Raw genomic sequence first — 21,779 nt, forward strand, 5'->3', positions numbered from 1 at the left:
TAACAGTTCAAGAGTTTTATAGGGGTTTGTGAAAGTTATCACACAGTTTGATTTTTAGAGTGATGTCAATTTATAAGTAAATTGTTAGAATTTAAATTGGAGGAGTAAAGAAAAAAATTTTTTTACCTAATATTAACGCAATTAAGAACAAGAAACCAACTCTATAGGCTAATAACAAGGAAAAACCATGAATTTATAGCACCTATATATAATGGAAGCCATCTTCAGAATATATTTATAAGCCGACAGTGAATTTCACTTGGATTGTCACCAAATCATTATTCCCGCTAAAACTTATCTAAATTTTCTCTGTAGAAAAACTGAATATATATTTGCTTGTTCCTAATAACTATATAAAATGGAAGCTGTCTTCAGAGGATATTTTTAAGCCACACACTGTCGTGCTGACCATCAATCTTACTTGAATATTTCACCAAATCTTTATTTAGAGAAAATATAAATTTGTGATGGTGAGACAGTGGTCAGAACGAAGCTGGATGCGTGCATGTATATCAGAAATTATTTCTGAGTGGTTGCTCATGAAATAGACTTATCCTATGGCGATACGATCAATATCCTTGATTTGTTGTTATTATTACATTCTCCCCACCCCCATCTGGAGACCTGCCCGGTTCCATTTTTTTTGCAGTAAAAAAGAAACTATCTGCCCTTCCCCACCCAACAAAATACTGCTTGTATTAAATTTTTCTTTTGTTTGTATATGCATGGATAGTATAAGAAGAAAAACTGTTATTAAGTATATGCCAATTAACTTGATTTTCAAGATGTGTAAGTTTTTCATACAGTATATGTATTTAAAAAAATGACCATCATGCATACAGAAAAACTGTATCTGATGATTGGTTTTTTGCATTCATATTTGAATTCAACACCCAAAATTAATCTAAAAAAAATTATTTCACTCATGTTATAAAAAAAATTCAAAAATTATCTGTGTAATCGTGCTTAGTGGGATTATGCTCACCTGGGGCAGTTGAATTTTTTACATGTTGTTGACATTTTATTGCTGTGGTGGCATGATAAAGTAAGATGCTGGGTCAGGAAGTCAAATTCTCAGAAAACTGGGTTCAAATCCATCATTGGATGGGTGAAATTCCACCTGGCTAGCTGAGTCAATAGAACTGAGATTTAATCTTAGTCTCAGGGTGGTGAGTTCGAGCCCCACATTGAGCGCAGAAGCTTTTAGCACCAGAGTGCTGCAGTAAGGTGCTTGTCTTCCACCATGAAGGTTACTGTCAAGATCCAAGAGTTCAAATTCAGGGGGGAAACATTGAAAACAAGTTGTTTGCTTACCGAGCTTGGGGGACGACCACCGATAGATGGTGCCTTCATTTCCCACCTAACTCCAGTGGTTGGAAATAGGCATATGGCGATATGACCTGAGTCTGTGTGCGGTGAAGTTGTTGGATCCATGGCCACCATCACAGTGTGGTTTATGAATATCCTTTGAAAAGAGCACCCATTGTATAATGAAACACCTTAAAAATTCATTGTTTTTCCTTGTTATTTACCTGTATTGTTATTTTTTCTTCATTGTATTCAAATTTCAGTTGTGAAATATTTTATTTGTATTTCTGGCATTTGCAAAAAAAAAATGTTTAGCTTTAGCTTTTATTTTTAATGGTTTTTTTGCCACCTCTCGCTTATTTTCATTGCGTTTGTTCAGTTTTGCATGGCTTTGCCTCTTTTTTTGTTTTTTAGGTCAGATGACAAATGCTTCTACAATCCGATCTTGAAGCTCCTATTCACTTGTTATTATAATTGGCATTGTGCTAAAAGCAAAAGTATTTTTTTTGTCCGACTCGAGTTTATTTGATGTTTCGAAAGTGTCTATATATGCATGTATGTAAATTTTTTTCTTCTTCCCTCTCTTTCCATTTTTCTCATTATATTATTATTATTCTAGGGAGTGAAGCATCCTACCCACACTGTTGCCGTTCACCATAGTGTTCAGGGTGATAGATTAGTGTGAAAGGTTCCATTTTTTTTAATTCCCTGTATGTATAAATAAATCCTTTTTTTAACTATTATTTGGATTAAAAAAAGTGTTTTGCAGAAGAAACAAAGGTGAAAAAAAACTCGAGTAATTACTAAAGTCAAATGAATGTCGATAATGAATTATTGTTGAGGCATATGTACATAGGCCAATGGAATAGAAATATATATAAATAATATATATATATATATGTGTGAGAAAAAAAAATGAAATTGCAATGTAACTAATACCGCATTATTCTCGACATGTCCCGTGCAATCAATTTGTTTGTCAACCGTTTGAGGAGAAAGAAAAAAATAAATAAAAGCTTAACTGCCATTCATTCATACCATAAGTACATATATATATATGTAGATGAAAACAAATGGAATGTGCTGTAGTAGGTAATATTGCGAAGTCGATGGCACATGAGTCAAAAACACACACACATGAAGTTACATGAGTGGAAAAAATATTCTAGTGTGCTTTTTGTATTATACATGGATTCATTGTGCAGCAATTTTTTTTTTTTTTTTTTTTTTTTGCTTTTTCTTTTGGTTAACCGGCAATGTTTTTACACATATCATGTATTTGGTAACTTTTTGCCGATAGGGGGTACCTTCATTTACCTCTTATTTTGTGGCTGGTTTTTTTACTCAAGTTGACATATCTTTATGTTGAATAAAACAGAATTATCGTAATATTAGTGACTACCTGGCCAAAATGTTTTGCCCATTTTTAAATAAGAACATAATTTTCTTGCTGGAAGATATAGAACTTTATTTGTCCTGACAGGAATATCCAAAAGAAAATATGCTTGAGAGAATTTTTAATATAAAAACATTATTTAGTTTGTCTCGTTTTAATTGAATGTTTATGGAAGTTGTATTATAATTTCAAAATAAATATTTTTTTTCCGTTATCAAGTTAATGAATTGAAGGATAAAAATGGTAAATGTTGTAAGTGCCAAAAAAAATTCAAACATTGTTTTCACGTTAAAGTATCAAAGCAGCAAATCTTTATAATGTCAACTGGAATAGTGCCTGGTAGTCCTCCAAGTGGAAGATCATATAAAGAGGTTGAACATGTGAATGTTATTACGGACTGCAAAAAAATGGTTTTTGTGATTCCCCAACATTTTCCCTTTTGGCACTTGCAGCGTTCACCCTTCAATTGATAAAAGATTTTTTTTTTTTTTCATTTAATTTATATAGTGAAGCCTTAATGCAGCCATCAAAACATAAAATAAGAGTGATAAATGTTTTCTTTTGGCCTTTACATGGGAATATAAGAATCGATATATTTCATTGGGCTAGCTTAATAAATTTTGACGACCTATATCAATGACCGATGTGGCATTTTTCTGATACCGCAACAAATTGACTCATTTTCTGATTTGGCTGTAACGTGATAGACATCCTATCTTGTCTCCAAATTTCAGTTATGTATGATGCTTTGATTTTTTTAGCAATAAATATTACACACATTATAGTATCAAATATAAGAATATGATTCTATAAATATCGTAGTATATATGTATATATTTTTTAATACTGTGCACGCTGCTTGATGTGATCACATCAGGACTCTAGGTTTCTGATAATAAAATCCAAAACCATCCTAGAAGCAAATAAAATGACCATACATCCTATTTTGTTTGAATGAAACGGGGCAGCTTTGTTTCTCCCCCTCCACAAAACTGTTTATGAAATGTTCAGTCATACCGCAGCATTCCAAAGACTCTTTTCGTAATCTTACTGTTCTAAAATAAGACTTTTTGTTTCTCAAAGCCTGCCTTTTTTGTGGTTCAACCATTGTGAGAAGCTGGATTAGAACTGTTTAATGTGAATTATAATATCTTTTAACCATTTGCGGTCCAAAGGTTTTTTCAGCACTTCGTTGGTACAGTTTGTACTTTATAATGCCTCCATGCAATGAGAAGAAGGCCCTTAGATGTTTGTCCTGTTGTGTATTTTTGTATAGCTCATAAGTTTTGATAAGGACCGGAATATTCATGGGGCTTCCTATTATAAGATGTCATTAGCGCAATAAAGTACCGTTGTTTCCTGATGCAATCCTATGTGGGATCCACCTCGACACAGAACTGCAAAAGGTTAATGCACGGTATGCTATTAGATCTTTGAGAAAGTCTTTGTAACTGGGAAGAACCTAAGCAAGAACTGAAGAGACTTTTTTTTTCACCTTATATTTGAGGGGGTCCAAGGGTTAAACCACTTCATGGCAATTTTTTTCAAAAATGAGATAGTGGTGCCATCTTGTAGCATTAATTTTGTACTATCCCCATGTGCATTCATTTTCAGGGTTGAACAGCTTTAAAGCTGAAAAAAGTGATGACGTTTCGTATATTAGGGAAAAATCACTTTACTCCATGCATTCAGGTTCATTTTTCTCAAAATATAAATTTGGTGGTAAAGTTGTTTCATCCCCGGACTCTTCATTTGCATTCTCTATTGAGTTCATTGCCCATATGCATCCATTGGAAAAGCAGCTCTATATGTACATGGGTCATTGTGGTTACCCGCAGCCTGATCAGGACATTTTTTACCGAGTACAGAAATGTTTGTCAACAAGAGAAAAGAACACACCTTCTGACCTCTAAATAGTCAACCTAAAAAATTGATGATATAAACCAAACTCCTGTAAAATGAAATTTTCCCCCCATTCTATGATATGGGTCCATTCTGTATTTTGCGAAAGTGGCATGTCCCACTTTATCAGAAAGTGTGTCACCAAGATCATTTAACAAAACTTTTAATTTATTGGTGAGGAAAATAAGAAAAACCCAGAATTTTTCATTGTAGAAAAAAAAAGATGTGTGTGTATATGACGGAAATCTCATCAATATTGTTTTCACAAATTTTTAAGTTGCTAAATGCACACATTGTTCATTGATTAACTCGCCCGTAAAAACAAAACCGATCGCAAACTCTGCACTATGCTATTGTTTTTGCCATGCCACAGGAACATTTTTCATCTGTAACATAACTGTTGAAAGTATTTTGCTTTCTTCTAATGCATGTCACTCTAGTTATCAACTAATGCTCCGACGATATTGGTTCTTGTCCTCTTATTTGAGTGTTTGACGCAACATGTCCGAACACCATTAAAAAAGCCAGAATTCAATCGTACTTGTCACTCTCGCTTCAAATTCAAACCAGCTATTTAGCTTATGTACAACATGCTAATCAATATATAAATGGTGGAAAGTGTTGTATCCCCGAATTTTCGTGCAGGCATGCTTTTCCACAGGTGCACCTGCATTTTTTCTTCTCAATAGTGAGCTGTGTGTGTGTATGATTATCAAAATCATATATTGAAAACCATTTGTTAAGATATGTTCAATGTGTTCGAGAAAAAAATCATTATGCCAAAGTAACCAAAGACGAGTAAATTTATTCTATCCATCCCGTATGAGAGATTGTCATTGTTTTTTAGTTTCACAGATCTATAATTTCAGGAGATTATGAAAATTTATATGTCTGATCAATATTTTCATGAAAAAATGTTTATGTATGCCTTTTTCTTCACTTTACTTTTCCATTGCATCAATCCTGTCAGATTCTACTGGATTATACATTTTGTCTGGTAATGACTTCATTAAATCCTGCAGAGCAGTTTTTTTCTCTTTAGAATAAATGAAAATTGACCGAAGACTGAACTTCTATGAACCATTGTGTCTAGATGAGCCGAGAAACAAAATATGTGATATCGCATCCAGTGCATGAAATCTGGAACCAATGCCTACCAATTAATAACATGCACAAATTTCTATCAAGCGACTCATGTGAGCTGTAGAGAGATATGAGAACCGAGTTGTAAGTCATACATGGTGGACCTATGGTTTGTGACGACCCCGATTTCCAACATGGAGCCCATGCCTCCATAGGGGGGCAGTTTGATATTTTTTTTTTTTTTTTTTTTTTTTTTTTTTAAGAATTAATCAAAGTTCATATTTAATGAAAAAATGATCTTAGAATATATAAAATTCTGATAATATAGGGTTCCTAATTTGTCCCGAAGCTTTTGGGCTGTATTGAGGCTACATGGTTTTTTTTTTGGCCCACACTCTCTAAAAGGTTGAAAATCCCTGCTTTAGACCAGTGATTAATTTTTGGCTTCCTCCAAGTGAATAGGAGATTCATTTTCAAATAATTAAAACTTCAGTGAAATTCTCCCCCCCCCCCCCAAACCCTTTATAGACACCTCCCGATAACAGGTGTTTTTTTTTTTTTTTAATTGCATAGATGGGCCTCAGTGTATTTTGTTATCCATTAATGGACACTCCTCGTTAGGGAAAAAAATTTTTGCCGCATGGTATCCATTATCAAGAGGTTCTGCTGTATATGTCACAGAAAGATGACAGGACTGTAAGTAGGACCTACTTTCAGGGCGGGGGGGAACACATAAGCTAATTCGACACTTGAGGGGAGCACAGAGAATCTCTCCAAGTAGTTTTGAGTTTTCAACCTTCAAAGAGCATTTAAAATTCATAGAAATCAATTGAAACAATTTAAAGATTTTTTTTAAATTATAGCTATAGTCCCTTCACCCCTTCCCATGTGTCTCTTAAAGGGGAGGGGAATCATGATTTTCATTTATCAGCTTAGATGGGGCATGGCAAAAACAAGAAGGTAGGGAACAACTGATCTAAAGTCAAGACCTCTCATAAAAGGAAGGCTGACACAGGACTCTAAACTCAGAAAATAAGGTTCTTGAACTTATAGGATTCACATTTCATGTTATACACCATGAATTTGTTAGAAAATCAGTATAAGGGACCTAAGGGCCCCTTTCCCTTCTCAATCATATGGGCCTCGTCAATATTCTACATTAATGTTACATTAAGATCCAATGAAGTGTGTGGTCACAAGAAAATTGGCAATCCTTTGTTCAACTGAATAGGGTTATGAGAGCCATGTTATTTTATTCTGGACTGCAACCAGTTATTTAGCAATGTAGATTACTGCTGTGGTAGTCAAGTGGATGTAGTGACAAACTGGGAATGTGTGTGCTGGGAACCGGGTTCGAACACTACCACCACAGTGGGTGTTGGCTGAAGTTAGGTTTCCATGGCTCCTAACTTTAAGGTGCGAATGGGAGCCAATTTTCCTATTAAAAAGTCTCACCACAGAGAGCAACAGGCCTATAACCATACAAATCTTCAATCATTACACTTTACTCATAGTTTCAAAAATAGGTGGCAGATGGAAACACTATAATAAGCATTACACAGAAACAAACTTTGTTTGGTTCAGAACACATACACACACATTCCAGCATTTACCAATTCATTAGAAGTTCTGCAGAGGAATATGGACGAGGTGAATTTGGTTTAGTAGTAGTAACTTAGATGCCCTGCTGCATGTTTTCAAATTACTTGAGTAGCCTTCACTTTCCAAAAGCTAAGGAGACTTTTTTTCTTAACCTTTATGTCCACATCATCCAATCGGAAATGTGGACATTATCGATTGGACTGCACTCAGTGATTCGTTGTGCCCGATGCAATACTATAAATTTTGTTTTCTTTTTTGTCCAGAAACTGTGGCTCATAGAGGGTCTGTCTTTGGGCAATGTTACTGAAGAGATTCTTGCTTGTTCTACAGAGATTAATGTGGACGTTACATGATACCCTCCATCGATTTTATTGTTTACTTCTAGTGCAATATATTTATATATGCCTATGCTTTTTCCCACTGAAAATCATTATTTATGCTTAGTTTTTTTAAATATATATATATGTATGTGTGAGATGATTATTATATGCATTTTTGTAAATAAGCTTCGTTCAACGTCCATATTCTAAGTTGCCCCAACAGTGAAAAGAAGAATTTGTTTTTTTTCCCCTAATCAATTCTAATACTGAATTATACAGTAGACACCCGACTATCTGACACTCCGCTGGACTCCGGTTGTTGGATATATATGCTAATGAAATTTTCTACGTATGCGAACATTCAATAAGTTGGCCAAATAAGTAGTATAGCATAAATGCTATATATATATGACAGTCATACTCTGCTGTAGCGAAGTTGGTTAATAATGAACCTTCAGATACATAATGAGCAAAATTTTTGGTTCCACAGCACAGCTGCAAAGTCCTCCAGTTTTTCTACTCCAGACTCCCGAAAAATTCTTATATCTCCCAAATCTCGACCATGATTGTAAAAAAACCGCTAGTTTGGGAGGAGGGAATATTCTTAAAGAATTTATCTGGAAAAAAAAAACTGTTGCTCTTGTGTTTTATCATCAAAATGGCATGACAAGTATAATGCAAATTGTTGCCATTGTGTGAAATCACAAAGATATACAGTGGATCCCACATATAATGTTTTTCAAAAATCCATCATGAAAAACATTGTAAGTGGGAAAATGCTTTAAGAACCTTGATGATAGTACGACTTATTTTCATGGTCTTTATTCTAAGTAACTAAGTGCAATGTTATAAATGGGATTGAGTGTATTTTGTTTTGGGGGAGGACCCAAGATTCACCAAACACACAACCAACGTCAATTCACATCTGAAATTGGCAAAATCGTGTATCTGATTTGGTCATATGTCCCGTTTTGGGCCTGATGGTGATTCTTTAGTGTTGGCATGATTTGATTTAAAAGTAGCAATGGACAGGTAACTTGGCATACTGTTTTGTGATGATTGGTGACTTGGCTCTAATTAGTGGTGGCTTGCACAATGTCACGCTTTTGTAAAGAATAAAATCCCTAAACTTTCACATTAAATTAATAAAAGATCCCTACATTGTTTTCCAAAAATCCCTTTTACCCATATTTTAGTGCAAACTTTGAATAAGTTTAGAAACCTCCCTAATTCTCATTCCTTAAATTTGGTAGCTATGCCATAGGATGATCTCTCACCAGATCAAATATAGAAAACCTCTAGATAAGCGAGAGGAAACACAGTCAATCCAGAAACGTCCTAGTGGCAATTAATTTTCAACAAGAATTGTCTCAATTTTTTTTTTTTTTACTTTTCTGGGACCCTTTTGAAGCTAATAGCAGACATAAATACACAAAATTTGTCATCCTCAGACCAGAATTTAATGATCACATGTGGAAAATTTAAGGGGCCAATACCAATTCTTTAGTCGCCATGGTGATCTGGCATCTGGGATTTGTCCATACATGAGTTTTTGGAGGGTATTTCTTCCCCCTTCTCCATTTGAATAGCCTGTATCTGCTTATTAGTGTGCATTCAACCCCCCCCCCCCAAAAAAAAAAAAAGTTGCATTCATTCCAAAGAAATCCTTATAACAAGCTTGAAGGACTAAAAATTTTTAGTTCAGTATTTCCAGAGGTTCCCTTTTATTGTATCCTATGCAATAAACAAAACTCAATTTCGACATAAAGGCAGGCCCCTTACAAAACAGGAATTAGAAGGAGGGCCCAGTGACTAAAATCAAAGATCTTGTGAATATATATTCAGATTTTGCAGCCCTCCTTAAAATCATGGGGTTCTGGACAAATGGCTATTCATCCGTGGAGGAAATTGAATTTATATATGTATATTTCTTTTAAATTCTTGTTCATTGAACTCGCGAAATTCTTGCAAACGCTAACAGATTTCCCACATGGACTTATTTTTCCTATGAATACGGGAAATTTCTCATGAGTTGCCATCACTATAGAGAGGTGTGTTGGATAATTCGGGAGTCCACTGTATATTTCTCAACTTCCGATATTTTGGCAAGGTTTTTCTATTATGATGTGTTGTAGTTTCTATCACATGTCATGAAAGTGCCGTTATTAATTATTTTTTGTGAATAATCAGAATTAGTCATCAGATTTTTTTTATTTCACATGTTTCATATAACGTTGGTTTATATTCACATAAAGATTTATGAGTATATATATATAGTGATTGTATTAGCCCCGTTTGTATATCAGATTCGTTAGCGAAGACCCATTATTACCCAAGTCTCAAATATATTTATTTTATGTCTATCGTTCTCATTTGATCATTTTATGACAACATTTTTAAGCTTCTTTAGTAACTTGTGTTTAGTTTTTGGTCGATCCTACTTATTATTTTATTTTGTCTTTGTACAGAGTTTCAAATTAATCCTTTTGTGTTTAGATTTTTCTTTTCTTTTGTGCGATTTTGAAATTAGGTTTTTCATTAGTTCTAGGATTTTATTTTCTGAATTTTCGGCAGCTCTGCGTTCACAACTTTTTTTTTCTGATGTTTTGTTAATAACTTCAGTGTTTCCAGGGTTGTTGGATGGTTGCACTGAGGTATAGTTATGATGGCCTGGCTTCAATGTCACCAGGAATGTTGGACATTTGCACTGATGTATAGCCAATACCATGGCCACTCTTTGTACTGTTGCTTCATGGATTATTTCTGCATTTAATGCCGAATCAGACATGTGGCTGGTGGCTTTCAGTTGCCAACTTGACCAGATTTCGACTTTTTCTCACAGAAAGTTCATAAAGATCCTTGAATTTGACTTCAAAAAAAGTTCCTACTTTTGTAAAAAAAAATGTCTGTCGTCGGTGTCTGGTGCTGGGGACAACTGCATGGGGATGTTCTTGTTACTTGGAGCAAGGTTGAAGCGGCCCTTGCCAGTTTTGTCTGGCAACTGGTGAGTTACCCGAGAATGGGAGTCTTCTGAAATGCTGATATTCCTTGGTTCTTGGGGGAGGGGAATGGATTCTTTCTGGGCTTGGGTTAATGAGGAGGGGGTGTTGCTCAGCTAAGTCACTAGTCAGCATTTTTTCTAGTGCAATCACATTCTCCAGAGCAATGGTATTATATTTTGTGACAGAGCCTGGTCGTGTTTGGTCCATTCTGTTCTGTTCCCATTCTGCATATTGACAGTTAAATTGATAAGACAACTTATATATGCTGTGACCATATTTCAATTTTTTTCCCCTAGGGGAGATTTTGAGTGTAATTATCAACAATTTAACCAATTGCTGCCTGGTAATTGGCAGTTTTTTGTGGTAATTTCCAATGATAGCCTGCTTGCATGTGTTATAGCCTGAACGTTTTTTGATGAGTTGCTAACAAATTTAGATTATTACCATCGGAATTTTTTTTTACCACAATCTCATTTATGATTGGAAGGGAGTCCCCTGCATTTTTTTTTTTTGTATGTGTGTGATAAATCCTTATTCACAAAAATCCTTTTTATAAAGAATCTGGAGCTTATCTGCACTGAAATCTCCCAAAGTTTCATTCTCATAGCTTGGCAGCTATGAGTAAGTGTAATTGAACCTTTGATTTGATTTGCAGGTTTCTTCTGGAGTGGAAGTAAAATAGTACGGAACCACATAATTAAGTTTATAATATCAGTTTTCCCACCCTACTTTCTTCTCCCCTGGAAAGAAATTTCTCGATACAGCCCTGAATCTCATAATATGGGTACTTATCCCAAAATGTTTTCCACAGAAATTTTGGGTTATTAACACTCAAAAAAAATTTAATTAACTAATGGTATGAGAATGTATTTTTAAAAAAGTTTTAAATTTTCTACAAAAGTATTTCGATTTTCTTGGGGAGAAGGGGGGTGGCATGATCCCCCGTGCCCTGCTCTGATTTCGCCTTCAGCAAAAATCCTGTTGGAACCTGTGATTGTACAGTGGTAATCGGCTAAATATGGTTCTCTAAAGTTTCCTAACTTAGAGTTAGCTATTCCCTTTCAAAAAAAAAGGCTCTGTTGCTATAATGGCTAAAAAAGGCTCTGTCTATCACACAGACTTACAACAGAAATATGTATACATTAAATTTCAAATCCACACATTAGCAATTTGGAGGATAAATAGCACCACCACCTACTAAACACAAAACATGCCAAACATTGGACACACACACGAACTGTTAAACTTCACCAACACAAATCTGACATAGCTCCCATATTCAGGTGTGAAAATATGTGGCAGTTAAATGGTGACAGATCAGAGTTGTGGACACTCAGGGAGGGAAAAGAAAATCATTCCACGAGGAAATCGCTTCACAAGCATCTCATGAATAGGGAGTTGGAATCATTTGCTTCAAAAATTTGATCAGAAATTATCTATTGTAAGAGCTAATAAGTTTTTCTGAAATAGAAAATCAATCAAAGGAGAATTTGTAGATTGAGTTTTATTAGTAAATATATAAATGTGTGCGTAAATTAATTATATTTGTTTTAAATTTATTACTTGCATTAAATTCTCAGTATTAATTTGTTCGTTTACAAGCTTTCCCTACCAGTAGACAGTGAAAGTAGAAGAACCTAGTTATATAAGCTGAGCTGGTAAATTAACCTTTTTCTTCAATGAACCTTTGGATTGAACATGTTTTTAGAAATGAAGTTATTTTTTCACAGGGATACTAAGTTTTTTCGAGAAGGACCTCGATTTTGCCTATAACCTGGGTCCCAGTTAATTTTGAGTACAGCGGTATCTCTGCTGATCTAATATTTCATTTATTGGAAGTGTGTAACTGCTTGTTAATTTATTTTTTTTTTAATCGTAACGCTCAAGGTGTATTGATCGAAGTTCAAAAATGTTTTTCATTGAACTTAAAAAAAAGAACTTAAAAATTGAACTTAAAAAGTTTGGTTAGACAAAAGAGTATAAACTGGATTATCCAGATCGTATTCTTTTTTGTCCGTTGGTCTCATTGAGCTGCCTGGAATTCATTTACGATTCCTGTTTCCATGAAATTCCGTCAGATTTGTTGTCACATCGTATGGTTTGACATCCCGCTGCCATGCATTTTCAACTGAACCAGTGATGAACATTTGTTTGTGTCGTTCGGAAAACAAAATTTTTCCTGTAAATACCACTGCAGGACAAAAATCACCGCTCGGAGTAGATTAAAAACTGCCCAAATCATACTTCTATGACCCATAGTTTCCAGATAAAACAGGAAACAAAGCTTTGTGACTTCAAGCAAGAATTCTTGTTCTGCAGTCGTTGCAGGATGACACATACATATTAAATATAGTAACTGTTACGATAAATTCAAGCTATTTTTAGTGACTCGCTTGTCTTCATGATTTCTTAACATGTGAATTTTTTCCTTCTTCTGACACATTTCCACGCAGTCGCCGACAGATTCCACTTTGTGTGTGACGTTTTAAATGTCCCGTCTGAGAAAAAAAAACAAATTAGTAATTACTAAACGAGGAAATAATATGCATTGTGCCTTGTTCAAATTATTGTAACATTAATCCTGCTGTTCGTGTATTTGTGATGTATCGTATACGTGTGTATCGTGTATAGAGAAGATCGAAAAACAATTTCGTTCTACGAACTCCTATTTTAATTTTTGTTTTCTTTTTTCATATATAACGATATTTTATTCTCGTCAACCACTGCAATGAATGTTTCATGAAAAATATAGATAATTAATGCAAAACGAGGTAGAAGAAAAAGGAAAGAAGAAACTTTAGTCGTTTACAAAATATATACATATTATAAATATATATATAGATGGTACTCTGAAGAAAACAAAAAAAAACAGTTTTTGTGTATATGGAAAAAAAATGAACTAGTACATGTTTTGTACATCGCTTTAAAAAAAACAAATTGACCAAGTGTGCCAGTGTGTAATAAAAGTTTTTGTCTTATGTATTCCATTGTTGATGCATTTGAAGTCTTGTTTGATTTTTACAGTAGCAGGGGTTTGTCCAGCGAAAATGTGTGTACGTTTTCCAGACCCTTCTAAAATCTGAAAACAGACCCTTGACAAAATTTGGACGTGAAAAAGGACCTTTAAATTTCAGACCTGAAAAACAAACCCTTCATAAAATCCTGGATTTGAAGAGCAGACCCTTCACAAAATTCCAGATCTGAAAAACTGACCCTTCACAAAATATATATTAATGAAACTATAAATTCGGCATTTCATTTCTTTTTTGATTATTTCGCTCCCCACAAAATTAATGACCATTTCTCAAAAATAACTAGAATTTTCTTAAAAACAGGTCCCTATAAAAAAAGTCTGGACAGACATTAAGTAAATATGAGTGAGCAGGGCAGTAACTAGGCTGGGACCCCGAGCTTAATGGGGGCCTCACAAAAATGCATATTTATTTTGAATAATATTTTTTTTTTAAGGGGCCTCCGAAAGGTATGCTACAGCTCTGCAAGTGAGTAAATGACCATACGAATGACAAAGTGAGTAACGGTCATTCACTTGGCTACTCATACAGTTAGGACAGGCAAATTGTCTAACTCACTGGGTCACTCACACGATCACACACTTGGCACCATCTTAATGCATGGGACCCACCTGGATGGACATCTCTGGTGATGTCTAGTTAGAATTTTTGATAGTAAGCATGCCAATTGGCAAGCATTTCCAGGGTGTCTACCATTGAAAAAAAGTCTGAGAATGAGAAGAAAGTTCATGGAAGCCCGGAAAAAGTCACAAAATTTGAGTGAAGGTCACAGATTTTTTTTTTTCAATTTTTTCCCTAAAATCTAGGCTTTGGAGAAGCTGTGGCATTCAATGTTTCTTCTCTCTCAGGTTTTTTCCCCCAGAAGTGATAGATAGGTGAGTAGCAACAGAAAAAAACAATGCCAATATGAAGCCACCTTACATTGGGGCAGACATTATATGGATGGGGCAGAAAAACTATTTAGCCTGGATGAACAAAAAAGAACTTTTCTTTCTTTGCTTGTCGGGACCTTTCAACATCTGTAAGATATTGGTTTTCCGTAGAAAGGACATGACCATTGTGGAGCAAGGCTGTTGGATCTTTGGCAGGTTCGTAAGCCAGAGTTTCCACGAGATGGGGGCTGCTCTCATTGTATTTACAGGGGCCTAGGGTGGCAAATTCAGAGGAGGCAACAAATTTTGGAGTATAGAAAGAGAAGAGAAAAAATCTTTCTAATTTACATTTCGTAAACGTGTGGAAGTGCCATGTGTCATTTCTATCGTGAACCATATTGTTTGTTTTTATGTATTTTTCCACATGGACTGCCGTTGAAGTAAAAAAGTATATGATTGTCTAACCTTCCTATTTACAGTGCTATTCACCGCCTTTCCCAGCTGACCACAAAGAACATTTCAATAGCTTAATTTTGGCTCTCTTTGAAAGTAAAGACAGAATATTCTACAACACAGTTTTTCTGAATACGAGGGGAAAAAATATCTAATTTTAACAACGCCTGCCGTATGAGAAAGAATCTTCTGCAGCAAAGATGCTTTTATTGGCACGGGTCAGGGCTTTGGTGAGTCTTTGGGCTATGGTTTACCATCTGGGTGATAGAAACAGTGTTAAATGGATATAAACTAATGGATGAATTTTTTCAATTACAATACGATTTTTTTAAACTTGTTCGGGAATCGAAAGGGATGAAGCTGGCCAATCCAGAACAACATCTGTTTGCAGTCACTAATTGGAATACAAAGAAATCACATGGTAGGGAAGGGTAGGCAGGATCAAGCGATTTTGTCTTAAGGACAACTATCCTCATGTGACGTTTTCCTGAAAAAAAGAGGACAAACGTGCAGGCTGAACCCACATTTTTATGAATTGTATACAGTATTACAAAACTACATTCGCTTATAAACGCAGGATTACCATTAAAACGGAAAAAAAAAACTCTTCATTTTACACTTTGCAAAAACAGAAAGTAAATATCAAATATAGCTACTCATTTCTGATAAGTTCATACGTTCTGTATTTTGTGAGAGTTTTCTTTATTGATGATTTATTAACAATCGCCACAAAATTCAATCTTAGTTAATTTGGAATCCTCTGTAATACTTTTATTCAATAAGGCGTAACACACGTATTTTATTTGATACATTGATAAATTGAAAAAAGTTTGAGATAGCGCTCATTTGAGAAATTAAAGTAAAAAAAGAATAGTTATACATTGTATTTTATTTATTGAAATATATATAGAACTTGATGTTCTATGCCTATGTTTATTGTGTAACGAAAATACTGCAAATTAATAGCGTTATCTCAATATTAATGGAAATGGACATAGTACTTTTTACATATACGCAGTATTTTAACTGCTACTGCTATGTTATATTAATCCCCTTATTTCATGAAACGAGCATCGCGTTGTCTACGTTTTGCAAAACATGATTTTCAAGACTGTTGGTGCTTACACTGAGAGATTTTCGTTTCAAAATACCCAATTTCCAAGAGATTAATACAGGTCTATTGAATTACATGATACAACTCTCTCAATTGACCGAGTAGAATTTTTGAAATTGGCAAGCATTACTGAGCATTTAGCAAGTATTTGCAAAATTAAAAATAAGCATTTAATAAATTTTGTATCGGAAATATGTGGGTCCTCATGTTAAGTTCAAAATGTCATTCATATGTTATTTCTTTTTTTCTGATACAGTGACGCGTGCGTGGTGATTATTCCAAGAAATACGGTACTGTGTTCAACTATATGTACCGCGACCGAAAAATGTACACAATGAAATATAGAAACAAAAAGACCACAATAAAATATATATTAGTTATTGCTCATTTTTCGTTTTTAATTCCAATAAAAAAATTGTGTAAATCCCACATTAATTTGTCTTAAGAATTAATTTAATATAATGAATTTGATTATTCAGACGCCTTGTAAAATTGGAATTTTCTATCGAAACTGATAAACATGCCAAGTTTTGAAAACCATGAAGTTTCATGGTCACTGATTTTAAACGTGGCTCATTTTTGACTATCGTGTAAAGCATATAGAAATGTCCTCTCCATTTGTCAATACAAGATTCATTGAGAGACTGATTATTTGTGGAGGTGAAGATTACAAGGAAGAAAATTCATCACTGCCCCCACGGGGACTCCAACCCCGATCTCTCGCTTGCCGGACGAGTGCTCTACCATCAAAGCTATGGAAGCAGATAGACTGTTTTAACCTTGGAGCGTATATATATATGTTGAAAGACGCCGTCAACAATCAACTAATAGCTCATGAATGACTTAATCCAACCAGATGGCCACATGCATATAGAAATGTCCTCTCCACTTGTCAATACAAAAGCAGTTTAATTAATAAGAATTTCCTTGTTTCTAAGTATTCACTGAGATATTTAAACTCAAAAATTGGGGAAAAAGCAGCAAAAACATAACGGACAACGCTTCTTTCCCAACTTTTCTCCAGTTTTTGAATTCAGATATATCTGTGAATATTGCACTTAGAAACGTGGAAATTTATTCGTTGGCATCAGAAGAGACAATGGAACTTTTTAATTCTGTGTTTGGGCACAGGTTGTCCATATATAAATTTAATTTTAATAACTATGCAAACCCTAGAAACATGAATGACGTGGCTGAAATTACTGACTTCGCACATTTACATTCTGGAAGAATGACTAATATCTGTCACCGTTTTCTTGCTATTCCCATTTTGAAAACCGTCAGGTGATTGTGGGACACTGTATATTCAAGTAATGCAAGAATTTAAATCGCACGAGTGCACAAACCATCGGCGAACCCTGTCTAGAATTTTAATCAGTCCATGAAAAAGTTTTAAAGTATTTCATATTCAGGGGTGCAAGAGCTGCGCCAATTGCGCCGAAACGGTTCTCTTGCTACACGGTGCGCCAAGGTGCCGAATCCCTGCGCATTTGCGCCAATTCTTGTTTGTGGTTCGCGGAGGTACCGCTAATGCACTGTAGTACGTCAAATACCCTTAATTTAGGAAGAAGGCGCATGTAATTGTTGTTCACGGGACGCGTTCTTTTTCCGAGACACGGAAAACGGTCTCGTGACACGGAGGGAGAAACTTGAATTTTTTTTTCACTTCCCAACCATCTACCACAATCGCGTTACCTCGTGACCTTGGAAAGTAGTTATACTACCTTGAAGTATAATGTCCTGTACTGTTATTGGTATAACCGGCGTTCTATCAAAGTCGCTGAATAAATATGCCAAATTTTCCGATTTCTGAGACCGTTCTTTCTCCTGCTGGTTATAGGTTATATGCTGAAAATAACGGTAATTTCGTGGCTGCCAACCTGCGTTCAAAGACGGCATACATCGAAAAGAGGATTGGTTTACTCGTTTAAATTACCGAAATTTTTCGGAGATCGTTGGGAAAAATAGAATCTGTAAAAACTCCAGCAAAAATATTCATAGTTTTGTCATCTAGCCACTATACGGTCGTGTGGTTATCGTCGGCGGTTGCCGATTGTAACAATTTCACATCGCGAAAATCCGGATTTGGCGAACGAGTCCGGCTCGAGAAAAAAAAATCTCTACCCATGCAGAACCTTTTTTTTGGCACTACTGACCACATGTTTTTGGTCGACAAACCTTTTTTCACCCTTTCAACTCCATTTGGCACCCCTCCATGAGCGGCGCCCAATATGGCCGCACGGTCCGCCACTGCATTGGTGGGGGAGGAGCATGCTCACAATAGTCAGAGGAAGGAGTTTGTACTAGGAGCATGCTCATTTTACATAACTTCTGTGAGATACCTAATATATATTAATGTCCTACCTTTCCAAAACATGTTGTTGGAGAGAATGAAATATTTGCACCCTTTCTTGTTTTTCATACTCCATCTCGTGCATTGCTGAGATATTAGATTACTACCTCACGTATTGCTGAGAGGTTGTTTAACACTGTATCACCAACAGAACTATTGATTATGTGTGATAAATGGGTTGCACTACAATCCAAACAATTACAAGAAGTGAATTCAGTTCAGAGAATAGATAGATAGATATTGGGCAGACATATTCAAACTTTGTAACTTTGAAAGCTGCCCGAAGTTCAAAATTTTGCCAGTTTTGGTGAAGACTTTTTTATCTTCAGCATATGGTAACACAAATAGGGAAAAAGAGTTCATTGTTAACAAATAAATAAAAGTCTGTTCAAACATTGAAAAATCTGTCCATGCAATGCTTTAATGTTTAATGGAATAAGACATACAAAATCTTATGTTCAAGGGCATAAAAAATTGGAAAAAAATAGTCATTGAGATGCTGTACTTCTGAAAGCGACTCGTGATTCGTAATCTATTAACACGCTATTAGGTTGAGAAATTCTTTAAGTAAATAAGGTATTTATATTTTTCTCGTTTTTTGCATTTTGCTTTTAAATTTAATAATTCCTTTAAATTCTGTGAGAAGCCAATTTTTTTTTTTTTTTCACGGAAACTCTTATTATATTCTGCATGCACTTTTTTGCTATATCAGGAGGAATAAGATTTTGGTGTTCAAGCAGCAGAAATTCTTGCTGCCTAGGTTTTCAGTATGCATGTTGCTTAATTTGAAAAGAGTAATAATTTTTATTCGTCATTCGTCGTTTTATTAATGACAAAGTATAATTCAGAAAAAATTTAAATGGATTTTAATTTGTGAAAGAAATTTATTTAGAATTATTTGTTCCAACCATTTTTGGCAAAACTTTTGGCATTTCACAGAAAAATTACTCCTTATATTGCAGATATAGTTCGTGTTTAGTTCTGCTCCATTTTCGAAATTTGCTGCTCCGAAATGGATGAGGGGCACTTGCACCCCTGCATATTTCAAAATACACTTTATATAGGATGTGTGGTTAAAGATAACATATATAAATATTATGTAATGCATTATTTATTTTTTCGCTAGACTAACCAAGTACGCACAAAGTATATTGACACCATTGATTGGTGCCAAGATACTTTCATCACATATCAGGTTGTGTGTGGGAGGGGCCCATGGTGTAAGCAGGCTTTTCAGGGGGTGGGAGTTTAGTTCTTTGCTGTAAAAGTACACCAAAATCTTGGATCAAGTGGGCCTCTTCGTTTTCGCCTATAGCCCTGGCCCAGTGTTTCTCAAAGAGAGTGTCATGACCCCCTATGAACTTCGCGGCACGTTGTCGATATTGATATGCGTCCCTTTTCTCATACTTTGAAGTGGTTCTTTTATGGATGAATATCTACTACACTATACTCTGGGGAGCCGTGGGTCAAAATTTTTAGAAGCACCGCCCTACCCCATCAACCACATGCTGTACCACCAAAATACACGAAATAAAATACATACGCGTGAAATTCAATGACTAAAAGTAGAAACAATAACCAAACTCAACACGTGTAATCCATAAAATCGACTTTTTGAATCTCAATTAGTGTTTATCGACATCTTCCGAGCAGTTGAACGACCGTTTCAAATCTCGATCACGATATTTTGTTGTCTTCCCGCGCTTTTTACTTATTTAGACAGTTTTTGGACTATCGGAGATTTCAGGTCCTGCCGGCTCAAAGAAATATATGAGTATTCAGTTTTGTGCTATCATCTACCGGTGACTATAAGTACTCTGATATTGTTTAGTCACTCACTGAGTGATTGATAGATGACAGCATGTGCCCTGTAATTGACTCGATTATTATAGATGATGATGACCATAGTTCATTAATGTTAACTAGATGGCAGCAGCAGTTCTATCTCGTCTAAGCTGACCATATTTTATCGGAAAAACGATTGTTATGAATTCTGAATACTGCAAATTGACAACTCTGGCTGGAAGAAGTTGCCAAAAATGAAAATACTGCTAATTATTAGGGCTAGGATTTTTAAAACCTAAAAACCGATAGAATATGCTTCATAAAACATGCATTTATGCCTTAAAAAATGTATTTATACTTCAAAAATGTATTTATACTTCAAAAATCTAAAAATTTGCTTTAAAATCCTAAAAATATGCCTTTATAAATAAGCTAACAATATTATTTCGAGGATATTACAGGGAATTGCCAATTAATTATTGTCAACAATTGTGCTAAAGGCACAGAAATAAAATTAAAAAACTGTCGCTCATATCGCTGAAAAATTATGGGTCATTCATTAGAAAATTGAACATGAAAAATTTATTGTGTTCTATGTACTTGGTTTTTCAGTAAAGATTCAAAAAAAATTCTGTAAGCTTCGTTGTGAATGAGGGAAAAATACTCGACATTTTTATAAAAAGATGGGGACTATGCACATTTCAGGCATAAGCATGTTGAAATTGTGATAAGGGGTGCTCCTCATTCGATGGTGGGCATTGACAGTGCTCATGACTCGAGAAAGGTGGACTCCAGCCTCAGACCTGGAGGGTGTAAATGATAAAAAGTGTGACCCGTCATGCAAGGAACCATACGTCAGAGAGCAGCCAAAAGAGTGACCTAGAGCGTGTGCAAGTACATGAATGACGAAAGAGTTACTTAGAGTGTGAGCATGGGAGTGACCAAAAGAGTGACTTAGTTGTATTTGCAGGAGCGGAGAGTCAAGCTGGTTATGCAGGAATGGCAAATTTAAAGAAAGATTAGTCAAAAAATTTGACTAGAATGGGAGGAGGGTGGCTAAACCATAAATACGCCTCTGCTCTCTATTGGTGAACGTCAGGACTTTTTCTCTCTCTAAGGCTGGGATTATCCTATAAAAGTTTGATAAAAGCTCTTTTATAAAACTTGCAATTGAAGAATGTTTGACAAATACAATCAATAAGCATATCGGTTGCATTGGAGTGAATGTAACCAATAGGTTTATCGGTGGTTTTTTCCCTTAAGATTTTGTAAAAGACCCTTTATTACACTTTTGTAGTGTAAGGCCGGGATTACACTATAAAATTTTTATAAAAGTTATTTTATAAAACTTGAAAAATGCAACCAATAAGATGATCAGTTGCCTTTTTCTAGTGTAACCGATATTCTTATTGGTTGGATTTCTCCAGTTTTGTAAAAGCTTTTATAGTGTATATCCCACCGTGCACACGCATAGAGAGCATATCGCACACATCAAAACTCTGAAAGCGATAAAAGTTACTTTGTTACTTTTGAGAATACAGCCTTTTTAAATGTTTG

The 21,779-nt window shown here is 35.1% G+C and overlaps 1 protein-coding gene across 4 annotated transcripts in view; it reads left to right on the forward strand.

The window, feature by feature from the left end:
• The window catches only part of LOC149071806 (liprin-alpha-1-like), a 153,130-nt gene extending 139,541 nt beyond the window's left edge, over positions 1-13,589 (forward strand). For 3 of the 4 annotated variants that reach the window (XM_089247917.1, XM_089247918.1, XM_089247920.1), the window contains exon 25: positions 1,928-13,589. In XM_089247917.1, the coding sequence (XP_089104043.1) occupies positions 1,928-1,993 (66 nt within the window). In that variant the 3' untranslated portion in view covers positions 1,994-13,589. Of the gene's footprint in view, positions 1-1,722 lie in introns of all 4 variants that reach the window. The other variant, XM_089247919.1, reaches the window with a different exon arrangement.
• The last annotated feature ends 8,190 nt before the right edge of the window (positions 13,590-21,779 follow it).

The sequence above is a fragment of the Pholcus phalangioides genome, unplaced genomic scaffold (genome assembly GCF_987345545.1).
Source record: "Pholcus phalangioides strain wild (caught in Gottingen) unplaced genomic scaffold, Ppha-v1.0 ptg000018l_1, whole genome shotgun sequence".
In the NCBI taxonomy this organism is placed as follows: domain Eukaryota; kingdom Metazoa; phylum Arthropoda; class Arachnida; order Araneae; family Pholcidae; genus Pholcus; species Pholcus phalangioides.